Here is a 16,090-nt window from a genome sequence, read left to right on the forward strand (position 1 = left end):
TATATACCAAGTAGAGGGATTGCTGGGCCATAAGGTATTTCTGTTTTCAACTTTCTGAGGATGCTCTATACCAGTTTACAGAGAGCTTGAACCATTTTACAGTCCCACCAGCAATGTAGGAGGGTTCCAGTCTCTCTATACCCTTGCCGGCATTTTTGTTTATTGTTTTCTGTATTTTTAAACATTGTTAACCTGCATAGGATTTTCAAGGAACGGCTGGTGGGTTTGAACCACCACCGAGCAGTCCAGTGCTTATTCTATAGCGCCACACCAAGCACTGAGTAAATTCTAGCTATTAATATTATTATGAACCCCACAGCAGTCCTGAGAGGTAAGTACTATATAAAGGTGAAGTTGAGATATACTGAGAAGGCACTGCTGACTTGCATAAGAACACGCAGTAAATAGTAGGCAATCCAGGCCTTTATGTAGCTACAGTTTCCTATGCTAATCACATTGCCTTAACAAAACAGTGGAGGAGTAGGAGAAAAGCAGGAAGAGTAGAAGGAAAAAGTAACGTGTGTAAAAAACTTACATTTCCCTCTTCCCGTACTAAAATTTCCTTTTTTGCCTAGATGTTCAATTCTCTAAATGTCTCATTTAATGTGGCTCAAATAGTTAAGTGAAATGCATTTTGTATTTCAAAGATGACAGTATACCCTTTGGATTTGTAAGGAGATATCTAAACAGCTTCATATATTTTAAATTTTCTTATTTTAATTGAATGAAGAAAAGAATTTCCCCTATACTTGAGAATTTCTCATTTCTAATCGTTACTCCAAACTTTGTTTTAATACTTGCTGGATGAACTCTAGTCCCTTGACCAGCACCACTAGATGTTTTCCATTCTCCTATCACTTTTATATGTTATTCCACTGCACTTAAATGGTCTGCTGAAACTCAATTAGGTGTCTTTAGACCAAAGTTTAGCACACTTACTGTGCCTTCCTGAGTCATTTATTTTGCACCACTTTCCTTCCCCCACCCCCAGCCCCTGAAGTTCCAGGAGCAGTAGTTGAGTAGGTGATATTGTTTATGCTAAGTGAGTATCTTGTGGCATCAGTAAAACCATAGCTGCTGGAGCCAGCTTCAACAACTACCTGCTCAAGGAATCAGTCCTGCTTGGTAGGAATGTCATTGCTGTGCCCATTGGGGAGGGGACAAAAACACAATTTAGCAAACAAGAAAAGATTTATGTAATTCTCTACCATGACAAGAATAGTTTTACAGTGGGTGCACGTGGGCAGCATTTTGATAAACATTGAACCAAGCAAAACAGCGAGTTTCTTTAAAGCCATATGTGTGTAAAATTTGATCCAAATCTCTGAGCAACATTAACGTGCAAGCAATCTGTTTTGGATACACCAAAATAGTTATTTTTCTAATTGTGTGCATTTGTGTTTCTAACTTACTTAAAATCTTAACCATGGAACATAATGAACTCCATTGCTATAGTTTGACTAAATTCTTTACTGTTTGTACGAAAATCAGAGCAAAAGTTTTTCAACCTTATTACAATTAACCTGAAACCTGACTGTAACTCATGGTCACTGTGAACTTTAAATGGTTTCTAAACTTTAATGTTAAACTTTGTCTCTCTATTAAGTAATTTTAAAATAGCAGTGTATTTAAACCCAGAGTCCTGGTGTGGTGCTGTGGGATAAACACGAGACTGCTAACCGAAAGGTTGGTGAACCCACCAGCCACTCAGAATCAGTTCTGACCCATAACAACCCTGTGTAGGGTTTCTGAGGCTTTTAAAAGCCCTGTGAGAATAGGAAGCATCTTCTTCTTCCCACAGGGTGGGCTCAAACTGCTTGCCTTGTTGTTTGCCGTCCTTTGCTTGTTTTATGGGACTACCGTGCTCCCATGCAACTGCATTGTTGTTAGTGCCATCGAGTCAGTTCTGACCCATAGCGAACCTGTGTAGGGTTTCTGAGGAGCGGCTGGTGAGCTTGAACCACCAATCTTGTGGTTCAAATCGACCTTATAGTCTAGCACATTAACCCACAGGCCACACCAATTACACATTGGTCAAAAAGAAAGGATTATGTTGATGCTCCGTGAAACTTGAGGACACAGCATGGATCTGCTTCTCACAGACCTCTGAGCTTCCCCATCCTGTCCCTTGATGAGCTTAGTGCCTGCCCTGCAGTGGCCCGCCCTCCCCCGCCCCCCCCATTCGGCCTGGGAAGTTCCTCCCACAGTGAGCGAGTTGGTGGAGGTGGCTTTGATGATGCTGCCAGAGTGGAGGTCATGGAGCAAGAAAAGCAGGGGCCAGCAGCAGGCTCTGAGTGCTGCCCAGTGCCTTCGTGGTGCTAAAAGCACATAAAATATACAGATATATGTGCTGCTGTGCCATGGAATTGGTTCTGACTCATAGTGACCCTGAATAGGATTTCCAAGGTTGTAAGTCTTTACAGGAGCAGAAAGCCTCATCAGTCTCCCATAGACGGCTAGTTGGTTTGAACTTCTGACCTTGAGGTTAGCAGCTCAGTCTGTAATCTACTATGCCACCAGAGCTTCATCCATTGTTGTTGTTGAGTGCTGTCGAGTCGGTTCCAACCCATATCCACCCTGTATAGGGTTTCCTAGGAGTGGCTGGTGAGCTTGAACTGCTGCTGACCTTGCACTTCAAACCGACCTTGCAGTCCAGCGTATTAATCCACAGCACCACACCAGGACTCCTACATACATACATACGTATATATGTATTGTGTGTGTATGTGTGTGTATGTATGTATATGTATAAGTAGCCCTGGTAGCGTAGTGATTACAAGTCAGGCTGCTGACCTCAAAGTTAACTACTGTGTCACCAGGGTTCCTATGTCAAAAACCAACAACCACCCACTGAATAGTTTTCATCTTGTCTATACAGCTCTGGTGAAAGGAGATGGGATAAGATTCTTATGATTCAATAGTGAGTAATTGTTGTCATGATTAATTGCGATTGTCACAACTGTAAAGGTAGAAGTTTTATACCATAAAGGGGGGAGTACTTAATCTAAACTTTCAGGAAAAGAGAACCCTAGGACCATCAAGGGAGAAGAGCATGAGTGGAATGTGGGACCCTATCCAGAGAAGCAGCAACACCAGGGATGGAGGCAGAGATGAGGGCATGGAGAGAGGGAGGAGCTGAGGACTCTAGACTCATGGAAAGATAAAGACTGTGTGCTGGCGGCCAGAAGGCAGACTTGGAGAATGTGTCCTTGGGTTGCCTAAATGATTATATATTCCTGAGTATTTTTGTGTACATCAAAACAAAACAAAATAGACAGAATACAAGCAAATACTGTTGAATGATGGTGCATGGAGGAAATTGTAATCATTGCAGTGAAATGAAATACGATAGGATGAATGCAAAACTGATGTTCTTCCATGTAAACTATCGCTCAATTCACAATAAAAGCTTTAAAAGAAAGAAGAGAACAGCAGTTAGACAGACCAATGAATGATGTCTCAAGATCTCCTATAGAAGCTAGAAGAAAATGTGGTACCATCTTTAATGTGCTGAAATGTCAGCTAGATTTCTGTATTCGTCTATTGAAAATATCTTATCAATAACAAGATTTAAATAAAGACCTTTTCAAACAAACAAAATGACAACAACCAGAATTATTATTTAAGGAGTAGCCATTTGTTTTGTTGTCATTGTTTGAGGGGCCTGCCATTATATTTGACCTAGTTTTTGTATTATTCAGAATTGAGAGTTTGTGGTAACTGATAGTAACTGTTTTAAAGCCAGGACTCTGGTAGTGAAGAAATGTCCTTTGTTTCATCATCACTGTTACTTTTACAGTTGAAAATATAAATGAAAAATTTCAGTGATCATATATTTTCTTTTCAGACAGAAACCAAGGCTTTAGCCTTCTCAGCTCATTGGCGGGAGCAAACCACACTATTGGGTCAGCCGAGAGCTCAGAGGTGAAGATTTCTTTTGGATCTTTTTTCCTCTTTGTCTTTCATCTCCCTTTGTCCTTAGACATCTTTGCACCATTTCTCTCCCCCACCCCCTTTCCATTTGAGAAGCAGCAAAGAATATTAAAAATAGATTTTAAAACAAAAAGATGTAATACAGCCTTATTGTGCCTGACACCTGTTGAGAAACTAGCTCAGTCCTTGTGAAAGCAATACGTTTTTGAGATGTCTGTATTTTGGACTGTTGCGTGTATTTTTGTTTTTCTTTCTGCTAGAGTGCTTTTTAAATATACTGAGATTTCCTTGAGGCAGAAACTTGCTGCCAAAACTTGTTGTAAAATAAAGCTGATTTTTAAAAAGTACTTCCTGTGTACAATGCTTTATACCCAAAGCGCCCTAAAGATGCCTATAGTCCAGATTCAGCCCTTTGTGCTTAAGGACTAGTTTGCCATGGTCTGTGTGCTCAAATCAAGAAAATGAAACAGTGCCATGCTGTCTTTCTGGGAATCTTTTCGTCAGTCTTGGAGTGGTTTCTGTTATGTGTACATTTTCACATTGTGAACACAACATGGACATACAGCAAACAAGAAAGGTTTAATAGTCTATAGAAAACCCCTAACACTTTCTAGGTTTTATCCTTGCAGGAAAATAACTCCTGGGTGACTGAATGTTTAGACTTTTAATTTATTTTCTTATTTAGCTTGTCGTTTCCCCTCTGTCCTTGCGTCTAGCTCCTATTGTACCTTCGCTAAAACAAACCAGGGAGTGAAAATGTGAGTGTTTGGACTTAGTACTGAAAAGCCTGTTACTAAATTACTACTTATGTGTATTTTCCTCAGGAGCAGCCCCGTTTGCCAACAGAAGACAGGGCAGAGTCCCTCATGGAGCATCGGGGCAGTGCGTCTAACACGGCTGAAGCCCCGGTTGATAGCATTGTGGGTACGTTCCTCTTTTGACTACCTAGGACCGCTCGGAAACACGGAAAAGGTAGCTTAGCATAAATCATTGAGGGGGAGTTTTGCACATGGAGCATAGAGGAACTTTGTGTAGTGAAGTGAATGCGAACCTCGCCAATGACTAGGAGAAAGAGGAGGAAGAATAATAAGCGCATAACAAATACACGGACACTGTTTTCTCTCCCAGTTCTCTTGGCAGGATCTTAATTCAGATCATTTTACCTGAGAAAGAACCAGGTGGGGAAACAGCTTCAGTTTTCAACGTACAACAGCTTCTTTCGTAATGTTTAACTACAGTTAGAACGGATGGTGATAAAAATAACCTTATTTGTTCTTCACATTCTTTTAAAATTATTTTATATCTACTTCTTCATTCTGTAACAAAGTTTGGTAGAGAAGTTATTTTACAGAGATGAAGCTGAGACCCCAGAGTAGTTGAATAAGTTGTCTGGGGGCATCTTGCAAAAGAAGGTCATGAAATTGGAACTAGAATCTAATCATCTGTCCCAAAGCCAGAAAGCCAAGGAACGTAGTTGACAGTAACTATAGGTGCCATTTTGTTGAGGAGCTACTAATATTTCTGCTTTGTTTCTGTACTACCAAGGGCCCATGTGTAATAGTCAAATTTTAAAACTTTTTTTATTTCAGATTGTGAAATAAGTGGTATAGAAAACTCAAGTTACTAATTGTAGAAACATATATATATATTAAAAAGTTACTAGTAATCTATCTCCATTCTTTTAAACCATGTCCGCTCCACTGGATCCTTCCTATTGACTTTTAAACTTGCTAAAGTCTCTGCCATTAAAACAAACCATGAAGTACAGTGAGGGGTGGAGAGTAAAAGAGCTAACCTAAATAATTCTGGAGAAGTGTTCTGACTGGATATATATAAGGCTGATGACCAAAAAAACCCTGAACACAATAAATTTGTTTCTCATAGGAATATGAGTTAATAATTCTCAAATTACTTTATTAATATACATATTAAGGTTGAAAAAAAAAAAAACCACGTACATTATAAATAATGAGAACCAGGTTCCTCACTCTCAGAAAAGGAGTTATAAATAGGAGAAAGTTGGTATGAGCCCTGCGGTACTGGATTGGAATAGAAAGTGTTAGCATGAATTCCTGGGTTTTAAAATAACCCTATAGTTAGAGTATCAGAAAGATGTATACCTGTGCTTTACTGACTACCCAAACACTTTCGATTGTGTGGATCATGACAAGCTATGGACAACATTGTGAAGTATGAGTATTCCTGAACACTTAATTGTGTTCATGAGGAATCTGTATCTGCAACAAGAGGCAGTTGTTCGAACAGAACATGGGAACACTGAATGGTTTAAAATTAAGAAAGGTCTTTGACAGGGTTGTATTCTTTTACCATACTTATTCAACCTGTATGCTGACCAATAATCCGAGAAGCTGAGTTATATGAAGAAAAATGTGGCATCAGGATTGGAGGAAGACTCATTAACAATCTGTGATATGCAGATGATACAACCTTGCTTGCTGAAAGTGAAGAAGACTGAAAACATTTACTAATGAAGATCAAAGAGCACAGCCTTCGGTATGGGTTGCATCTCAATGTCAGGAAAACAAAAAATCGTCACCACTGGACCAATAAACAACATTCTTATCAACGGAGAAAAGATTGAACTTGTCAAGGACTTCATTCTTTTTGGATCAACTATCAACACTCACGGAAGCAGCAGTCAAGAAATCAAACAACATATTGCATTAGGCAAATCTGCTACACAAGACCGTTTTAAAGCGTTGAAGAGCAAAGATGTCAGCTTGAAGACTAAGGTGCGCCTGATCCAAGCCCCATGGTATTTTCAGTAACCTCATATGCATGCGAAAGCTGGACAGTGAATAAGGAAGACCATAGAAGAATTGATGCTTTTGAGTTATGGTGTTGGAGGAGAATATTGAACGTGCCATGGGCTGCCAAAAGAACCAATAGATCGGTGTTGGAAGAAGTACAGCCAGAGTGCTCCTTGGAGGCCAGGACAGCCAAACTTTGTCTCTCATACTTCAGACATATTGTCAGGAGAGACCAGTCACTGGAGAAGGATATCATTTTTGGTAAGGTGGAGGGTCGGAGATAAAGAGGAAGATTCCCCAGTAAGATGGATAGACAAAGTGGCAGCATCAATGGGCTCAAGAGTGGCAACAATTGTGAGGTTGGCCCAGGATTAGGCAGTGTTTTGTTCTGCTGTGCATAAGGTCACTAAGAGTCAGTACCGACTTTATGGCACCTAACAACAATAACAACAATAGTTAGAAGAAAAGATTGAAGTTGTCAAAGACCTCATTTTGCTGGGAACTATAATCAACACTCATGGAAGCAGCAGTTAAGAAATCAGACTACATATTGTAAGGCAAGTGTGCTGCAAAAGATCTTTTTAAAGTGATAACGAGGAAAGATGTCACTTTGAAGACTAAGGAGGGCCTGACCAAAGCCATGGTACTTTCATTATCCTCATATGCATGTGAAAGAAGGTAGGATAATGAATAAGGAAGACTATAAAAGAATTGATGCATTGAATTATGGTGCTGGAAGAAAATATTAACAGTACCATGGACTGTTAGAAGAACAAATAAATCTGTGTTGGAAGAAATACAGCCAGAATGCTCCTTGGAAGCCAGGATGGTTAAGACCTTGTCTGTCATACTTTAGACATAGTATGAGGAGGGACTCGTCCCTGGAGAAGGACTTGGTAAAGTAGAAGGTTAGGGAAAAAGGAAAACCCACAATGAGGTGAACTGACATTGTGGCAGCAACAGTTGTAAGGACAGTAATGGAGTGGGCTCTGTTCCATTCTGGTTTTCATACTGTTGCTATGAGTCAGAACTGACTCAACAGCTCCTAACAACAGCATCACAACAATTCAGAACACTAGGAGATAAATACAGATGTGTATGCATGTGTTTCCATAGATACATACATTTCCCAGCTCTGTCTATTGAGGGCCTAGAAGCAACAGCGTCCCATTATCATTGGGTCCACCAAGCACTCAGATCTTGGCTTCTAAGTGCAGCTCAAATTGACCTTGTGGTCCAGCACATTTTCCTGCAGTGCTATACCAGGACTCCGTGTATAAAATAAATGGTCTAACTAGCAAAACGCTTCACAATTGTTAGTCACTAATTGGATGAGACCAAGGAGACTTCACAGCCAAATGCTGTGTAGGATTCTGGAACTAAAAAAGAACATTAGTGGAAAACTGATGAAGTCTGAATAGTCTGTCCACCTACTCCTCACTATCTTCATGGCTGGTGTTTTGCATTTACAACAATAGTAGAAAACTTATCCAGCTATTTTGCATATTGGCATTGTATGTCGTGCAATAACAAACCTCTAGATATGAGGTGAGAGTAACGTGGCTGTGATGATTAAGCTTGGTTGGACCATGATTTCAGTGGTTTGGCAGTTAGGTAGTGATGTAATTTGGCAGTTATGTAATGATGTAATTTGGCAGTCATGTAATGATGTAGTCATCCTCCATCGTCACAGTAAACTGATCTTTGTATAACTACCAGGATTGGGCAGTGTTTTGTTCTGCTGTGCATAAGGTCACTAAGACATCTACCTGGTCTTTGGAACGTACCCAGCTCTGTAAGTGAGGAGGAGTTGCTGTTAAGTTACTTCAAGTCAGTTCCGACTTGTTGTTGTTGTTAAGTGCCGTTGAGTCGGTTCTGACTCACAGTAACCCTGTATAGGATTCCCAAGGCTTTTAAATCTTTGCAAGAGCAGAAAGTCTCATCTTTCTCCTGTGGAGCAGCTGGCAGGCTTGAACTGCAAACCTTGTGGTCCACAGTCCATTTCTTATTGTATGGAGCCATTGCCTATCAAGTGGGTAGAACTTATTAATGGTATTATACCAATATGAATTCCTTGATGTGTATCATTTAATCTTGGTTATGTAAGATGTTAACACTGGGAGAAGGTAGGTAAGCGGTAGTGGGAACTCTGGACTCATTTTCAGACGGCTGCTGTGGTGTTGTAGGATCAGCATTGAACTACAGACATCAAGGTTAGCTGTTCACACTTAGCAGCTGCTCCTCGGAACTGACTCGACAACACTTAACAATAACATTACTATTTTTCACAACCTTTTTTATTAAGACTTACCATTATTTCAGAATAAACAGTTTTAAAAAAGCATAGACAAACCAACAAAAACCAAACACATCCTCAACCCCACCTCTCCCTCCTTACCTCTTATTTCCATTCCTCGCCTCCTGTTTACCACTCACTCCCAATGGACAACCCCATTATACCACTAAAACAGCTCTTAGTTAAGGCCACCAACATCCTCCATGCCTCTAGATCTCTCAGCTCTTCTTACTTCACTTTCCAGCATCATTCAACATTTTGGATTATTACCTAATTATTTTAAACATTTTCTCCTGACTTAACCAATGCAGCTTCTGGTTTTTGTCCTACTTCTCTGGTTATTCGGCCTCCTGAGGTAGATTGGTGCAATGGGTTAAGCATTGGGCTGCTAACTGCAAAGTCGGCAGTTCAAACCTACCAGCTGCTCTGTAGGTTTTTTTCTTTATATTCTAAGAAGGATCTAAAGCTTTGGGAATGCAAAGGAACAGTTGTTCTCTGCCTGATAGGATTGCTATGAGTCAGAATTGACTCGACAGCACTGGGTTCCGTTTGGTAGATTACCCTTCTTTGCCAGGTCTTTAAATATTCCCCATTCTTTAAAGTCCATGTAAAGCCCTCTTCTCTGTTTAAATAATGATTTTTCTGTTCATTCCCTCCTCTCAGTGATCTTTTATCCACAGATAAATCACAAATGTTTGTCTCCAAATTGCCTGTGACATTATGGTAGATGCAAAGAATTGTGTCATCATCTTTGAGTTCAGGGAGGTTACAGTCTAACTAGTGATAGGACTTGTAGTGTAAAGATTAAAGTTATGGACTTTGAAGTCCTGTACAGCTGGCTTCAAATCTTGGCTCTACCACAAGTAGTGATATGACCTAGAATAAATTCATTTCTGTGGGCCTTGATTTCCTCTTCTGTAACACAGGGGTAGGGAATCTTTCCAACTCAGGCTGTTGCGGAGATGAAATGGAACTATGGAAGTTTGGAAGCACTTAGTGGTGCTGATGCAAAGTAAACCTTCGTGCTGTGTAAGTATTTACTATAGTTGTTGTTGTGTAGTGCTCTTGAGTCGGGTCCAACTCATAGCAACCCTGTTTAGGGTTTCCAAGGAGAAGCTGGTGAGCTTGAACCACTGACCTTATGGTTAGCAGTCCAGTGTTTCTCTGCAGCACCACACCAGGACTCCATTTACTATAGTAGTGTGGAGAAATGTTAGACTACAAAGTAACATCGTCAAGTGTTAGGACAGTTCTGTAAACTGTAAGTGTGAGGAGAATTCTAAGGAAACAGGTCTCTGTGAACTGAGGTCTGCAGGAAAGATGTCCAAGAGGTGCTGGGCCTGGGGTGGAGACTGATACCCATCCTAATTAGAAACAGACTTTGATAAAAAGGCAACAGGCTGAAGCAGACATAGTATAAAGGGTTTGTAGAAAGAAAATATGAAGTTAAATTGTCTCTACCCCTGCATACTTGAGGTTTTAGATGATTTCTTCATCTATAAAGTACAGATAATGATATATGCCTTAACAACCTTACATGTTTGTGGTAATAGGTACGAAAACATTTGTTGCATATGGTACACATTTTAATCATTTACTGTCGAATCAGTGTTCCTGAGAGGAAAGAGCCTGGCTTTCAGAATTAAAAACACCTGAGTCCAAATCCAGCTACACATAAGCTAGCTGGGACTGACGCTCCTCCCTGATCTTTCATTTCCTCAGCTCTCAGATAGAAACAGTATTCCTTAGCTTGGGTGCGGTGTTGGACTGTTTAATAGCTAAGTCAGCCTTCAATTGTTAGGGGCCAGCCTGGTACACGGTAAGCACTCAGTCAGTGCTGACTGCCATGACTTCTGGTATTGATTGTCTGAGAAGTCTGTGTATTTAGCACATCTATAAATCATGTGTGACAAATAATGTGACCAATCCTTATTTCAGATCCCATGTTAGATCTGGATATTCAAGAATTAGCCAGTCTTACCACTGGAAGAGGCGATTTGGAGAATTTTGAAAGACTGTTTTCAAAGTTAAAAGAAATGAAAGGTAATCGGCTATATCATGTCCAGTGTGTGCCTTTACTGATGTTTGTCTTGTCTGTACCGGAAGGTTCTACTTTGTAACTGTTGGATTGGCTCCTATGGTCTGGTCTTAGCTACTTTGAAAACCTTATGCTACTTGTGGGACTATGCCGTCGTCTGTTGGTAAAAATTCCCCTGGGGAAACTTTCCTTCTTTCCTTAATCTTTTTCTCCTCATGGTACTGCTCTCTGTCCCTTTCAGTGTGTTTCATTAACATGGAATCAGTAAGATCCCTACCAATTTACTCCCATCATTACCATCTGGGAAATTTGGAAGACTTCAACTTCCTAATAGCGATAATGACTACACCATCAACATCTGTCTCTGAATCCCATCTCCCGCCTTCTAGCGCTCGAACATCCATACAGTCCAGATTCTCCTATGCTATCAGACAAATTTTTTAAGATATATTTTCCCCCTAGACAAGGCTGCGACGCTTCCTCACGAGCAAAGAAAGTTGCATGCAGAAAAGGTGAGACGATCAGTCAGGTATTTTGTATTAACCAGAGTTTCAGTGCTGTTACAATTATACAGCACGTTGGTTTACTTTGAAAGGGTCATCATACGCACACTTCACTGGATATTAATGTATAACTAATTGAATGCAATAGTGATATCGTTGTTGTAATCAAGCTAAGATTTTTCAAGTATGTGTTGATGGTCATGGAACTTTAATTTAGACTCAGGAGATATTTTTGATAGCCTAACTTTTGGGGGAAAATCTTAATTTTTAAAAACCTTTTTTAAACCAATGCAATATGTGTCCTTGACAAGAAGCATCTTGTTGTTGTTAAGTGTCGTGGAGTCGGTTCCGACTCATAGCAACCCTGTACAGGGTTTCTGAGGCTGTAAATCTTTACAGGAGCAGAAAGCCTCATCTTTCTCCCATGGAACAGCTGGTAGTTTTGAACTGCTGACCCTGAGGTTCGCAGCCCGATTCGTAACCTCTACACTACCAGTGTTTATTCCATAGTGTAAATGTGTCATTATTCAATCAGATCCCTTTTGAACAGATCATAGGCATTTTTTACTTCAGTAAATAAGGAGCCTGACTAGCACAGTGGTTAAAATGTTCAACTGCTAACCATAAGATCAGCGGTTGGAACCCACCAGCCACTCTGCAGAAGGAAGACATAGTGGTCTGCTTCTGTAAAGATTATAGCCTTGGAAGCTCTATGGGGCAGCTCTGCTCTGTCCTATATGGTCGTGGGCACCTCCATGCGGTGGGTGTGCTTGGAATGGGCATGTCCTTACTTGTCCTCTTAGTGTACATCTCTGATTCTGTCCAGAGAGGAAGTTCGTAGATGTGGAAAGTCCTGTCTCAGCAGAATTACACACTGAGGGCTGGAGGGCAAGGTCTAGAATTTTCTATCTTAGTCCATTCAAAGGATAACATATGGCAAGAGGTAAACTGTAGCCATCGTATAAAACTTGTTGCATGCTTCTCTCCACAGGTGGCCAAAGCATTCTGGATGGCAATTGGGGGAGACAGAGATGAGATTGAAGGCCTCTCATCTGATGAAGAAAACTAAGTGATTCATAGAAGGATTTGACTAGCCAAGATGTTACAGCACCCTTGACCAGAGTTAAAGGGGTACTTTCCTACTCAGCCCAGTTAGATTTTGTTCAAATTCCTATCACATTGGCCACCAGCTTGTTTATAGGGCTCCTTTAATTTTCCTTTTTAGTAGGGGCAGAAGGAGAAATCTCTCCCCCCTCAGTATCTGATAAGGGAGTGAGGAATACAAATAGCCTTTTTGTCCTAGGAATGAGGGCAGAGTGATGCTCAGAAGTCTGTGTAATTTGTATAGGTTAAAGGAGGAGATGAAAATCAACGAGTCATTTCTAGTCAGCCTTTAAAGTAGCATCCCCTGCATTCGATCTGGTTACTGCAGACGGGGAGCCTGGGCCACCTTTCCTGAGTTCCAAACTTTCTGATTACACTGTGGCTTCACTGCTTCCAGTGAACCCCCTGCTCTGAGCGACGTCATGCTTTCAATAAGAAAAAAGAAGGCCGCTATGGATCTGATTTGTGCTATAGGAGAGGTGGGCCCAAAGACAGTAGCCCTTTAGTTAATCTCTAAAATATGCTTCTGAGCTTTTCATTTGAAAAGTTCAGAGCTTGTGATAGTAGTACAAAGCCAGTGTGACTCTTCAGGCTACAGTCAATGAGGCAAAGGTTTCCTACCCTAGTACTGATAAAAACAACAACAACATAAAACAAGCTCTTCCATTGAGTTTTTTGGGGTGTGTGTGTGTGTTTAAGAGAGACACAGAATCTTAAAGGATTCCTGTGTGGACCCGAGAAACACTTTGTGTGTGGATACTGAGGCTTTTGTGTTAGCATTATCATGAAGAAACTCTTAGCGGTCTTAGAGCCCAGAGGTCTCCCTGCTCCTCAAGATGGCCCACTTTATACCCTCAAAACAAGCCACGTTTCTCCCTCTTCCTGTTTGAAAGCTGAAGGAGTGGTGCTGGGGGAAGTGGGGAAGGAGGTGAATCAGTAGGCAGTGCATGCCAGGGCACTTAGTTTACTTCCAGGCCCTGATGGCTCCCCAGGGCTTTCCTAGGACCGCAGCTCCCAGGGAACACCTTTTCACTCTCTGCTCTGAGAGGCCCAAGGTCATGTTGAGTGGTGACTTGTCACCCAAAGGAAAATTCCCAAAGGAAGAGTGGAAAGTATACCACATGAAAATCCTTACTTCTGTTTCTGTAGATCCTTACCCAATCCATGTCATTACCCTTCAGTGTGCTAGTGAATGCTGTGGCTGAAACACAGCACCAGGGCAGCATGAATGGTGCCGGCACATAGCGCGAGAACTGGTTCCGGGCTAGTTAATGTGGGCCATGAATCCGTTCTCACTGCATGGAAGAAACACGGGCTACGTCACAAGCAGAAACGCGTTTCACAGCCCCTCCGAGCACCATCCGATAAGCACTGCAACCCTGAAGTGCAGCTGGCAGAGGCTGGAAAGCTGCACTGCCCCAGGGAGGAGCATCCCAGGGATTGGAGTATGCAGGGAAAGGCATTCCAAAACACATTGGAGGCTCTTTTCCTTTTTTACTGTTGTGATCTCTGAGACTATAGTTCACCACCATTACATCAGTATTTCTGTGCAGTGACTGCATTCGCCTTTGATGGGAGGGAAGGAAAGTTGGCTCTGGGTTGCAAGAAGAAAGGCAGAACATGTTTTTCTTTCAGACATAGAAGGTTTTAGAAAATACCACATGTAGGGAAACAGACTAGAGAATGCTGTGAACTTGATTCTGTAGATTAAACAAAGCCAGGAGATTAAAATGTGATTTATCTGTAAAGTCTGCTAATATGTATTATTATGTTTTTTTGTTTGTTTGTTTGCTTTGTTTTTTTTTAGTGAGAATGTGAGTTAAGGAAATCTTAATACTCTTCACTGGGTTAGGCATAAATTCTGAATAGTTGAAGAGTTTGTCAGCCTCACTATTTTAAAATCCACCTTGCACATGTATAATATCAACTCACTTTCTCCAAACCTCAGCTATCAGGGGAGATGGGCCGCTTCTAGGGCGATTGTGGGATAAAAGTATCCAATGGCATCTCCTAGAATCCTGGTGGTGTGGTGCTGTATAGGATAAGCTCCAGGCTGCTGACCACAAGGTCAACGGTGCAAACCCATCAAGTGCTCCTTGGAGACCCTATTCAAGGTTGCTATGAGTCAGAGATGACTCAACGGCACACAACAACAATGGCACCACAGCACAGCCCTCACGGACCGTCCGCTGAGATTTCAAAGAAGAGACTCAGCTTGTTTCTCTTAAAAACAGTTTGTCTGCTTAACACAATGTCTGGCACACAGTAGTCCCCTAATGTACGGTTCCTATTGGATCATTTGAGAAATATGATCACAAAGTTTGAGGATCCTAAGTGTTTGGGGAGCAGGATGAGACAAGAATAAACTCTTCATTTCTTCTGAGAAAATCATGAGTTATGTAATAATTTTAGAATGATGAAGACATTGATATTTTTATAATTTTAAAATAAGCTCCCCTGCCAGAGTTCGAGAAGATTGACAGACCCGTTTGCTTGCTCTCTATTTATAGAACTTGGCCACATTGGATTCAGAGACGTTAGAGATGCAGGGGAGCTAGACTTAGATGGCTGAGTAAGAATGGGATGTGCTTCAAGAACCGTAGTGCGCCTCAGGCCATGCCTGCAAACTACTCCGAACCCGTGAAATGGGATACAGGCCTCTCATGTTCCCACCTTGAAGAGGTATACACATTTTTTTTGCCATGGTGTGTCAAATTCCTTTCACCTGGGGCCAAACCCTTTAACAGCAGCCACGGAGAGAGTGCTTAGAGTACCCCCTGCCCTGCCTTGGCCTGCCATGGGAAAACAATCTTAGAAGAATCACTGTCTAAGGGTAAGATGAGAGCCCACGAACTATTCTGAGCTTGAGTGTTTGCTGATGCAAAGCTAAATATAGCAAACATGTGTCTAATGTGGTCAGGGGTTCTGATTCATTGAATGTTCTGATAGATGGAGACAGTTCCCATGAGGACTGTCATGAGTTAGGTTTGCCCTCCACCCTCTACATGATTTTGAAGACAGTTCAGCTACAACATTTTATTATAAAATCCCAAATCTTATTGAAGGACAATAGGCAGAGTATAAACGTCCGGTTACAAGTGCTGAACCTAGCACCACCCTATGACAAGGTCTGTTTGACAGTGATGCCCTTGCATTAACTCCATTGTTTGGTATCCTCGTAACAGTGGGATACTGAATGGGCAGGGCAAAATTCTAGTTTTTCAGTTTGATTCCACTTGGGGTTTCGTTTTCGGATTCATCCTTGCAACATCGGCTTCCATGTTCTTGCAGAAAAGATCTTAAGACTTTCTTTCACGTTTTAAGCATTACCTATGCCTGTTAACATCACAAGTCTTGCTCCTCAGTGTGTTTACTGCAGTTACTTGCCTATATAAAGGATCTTATTGGATCCAGATGTGTTTTTCTGATTTGTGGAATGAAGAAT

The 16,090-nt window shown here is 41.3% G+C and overlaps 1 protein-coding gene across 2 annotated transcripts in view; it reads left to right on the forward strand.

Annotated features, from left to right (window-relative positions):
• AAGAB (alpha- and gamma-adaptin binding protein) overlaps positions 1–12,825 on the forward strand; it is a 68,277-nt gene extending 55,452 nt beyond the window's left edge. Inside the window, exons 6-11 of one of the 2 annotated variants that reach the window (XM_006831507.1) lie at positions 3,848–3,924; positions 4,720–4,722; positions 4,758–4,857; positions 10,939–11,043; positions 11,501–11,550; positions 12,533–12,610. In XM_006831507.1, coding sequence (XP_006831570.1) covers positions 3,848–3,924; positions 4,720–4,722; positions 4,758–4,857; positions 10,939–11,043; positions 11,501–11,550; positions 12,533–12,610 — 413 coding nt within the window. Of the gene's footprint in view, positions 1–3,847; positions 3,925–4,719; positions 4,723–4,757; positions 4,858–10,938; positions 11,044–11,500; positions 11,551–12,532 lie in introns of both variants that reach the window. The other variant, XM_006831506.1, reaches the window with a different exon arrangement.
• The last annotated feature ends 3,265 nt before the right edge of the window (positions 12,826–16,090 follow it).

Source organism: Chrysochloris asiatica, unplaced genomic scaffold (assembly GCF_000296735.1).
Source record: "Chrysochloris asiatica unplaced genomic scaffold, ChrAsi1.0 scaffold00004, whole genome shotgun sequence".
Taxonomy (NCBI): Eukaryota; Metazoa; Chordata; class Mammalia; order Afrosoricida; family Chrysochloridae; genus Chrysochloris; species Chrysochloris asiatica.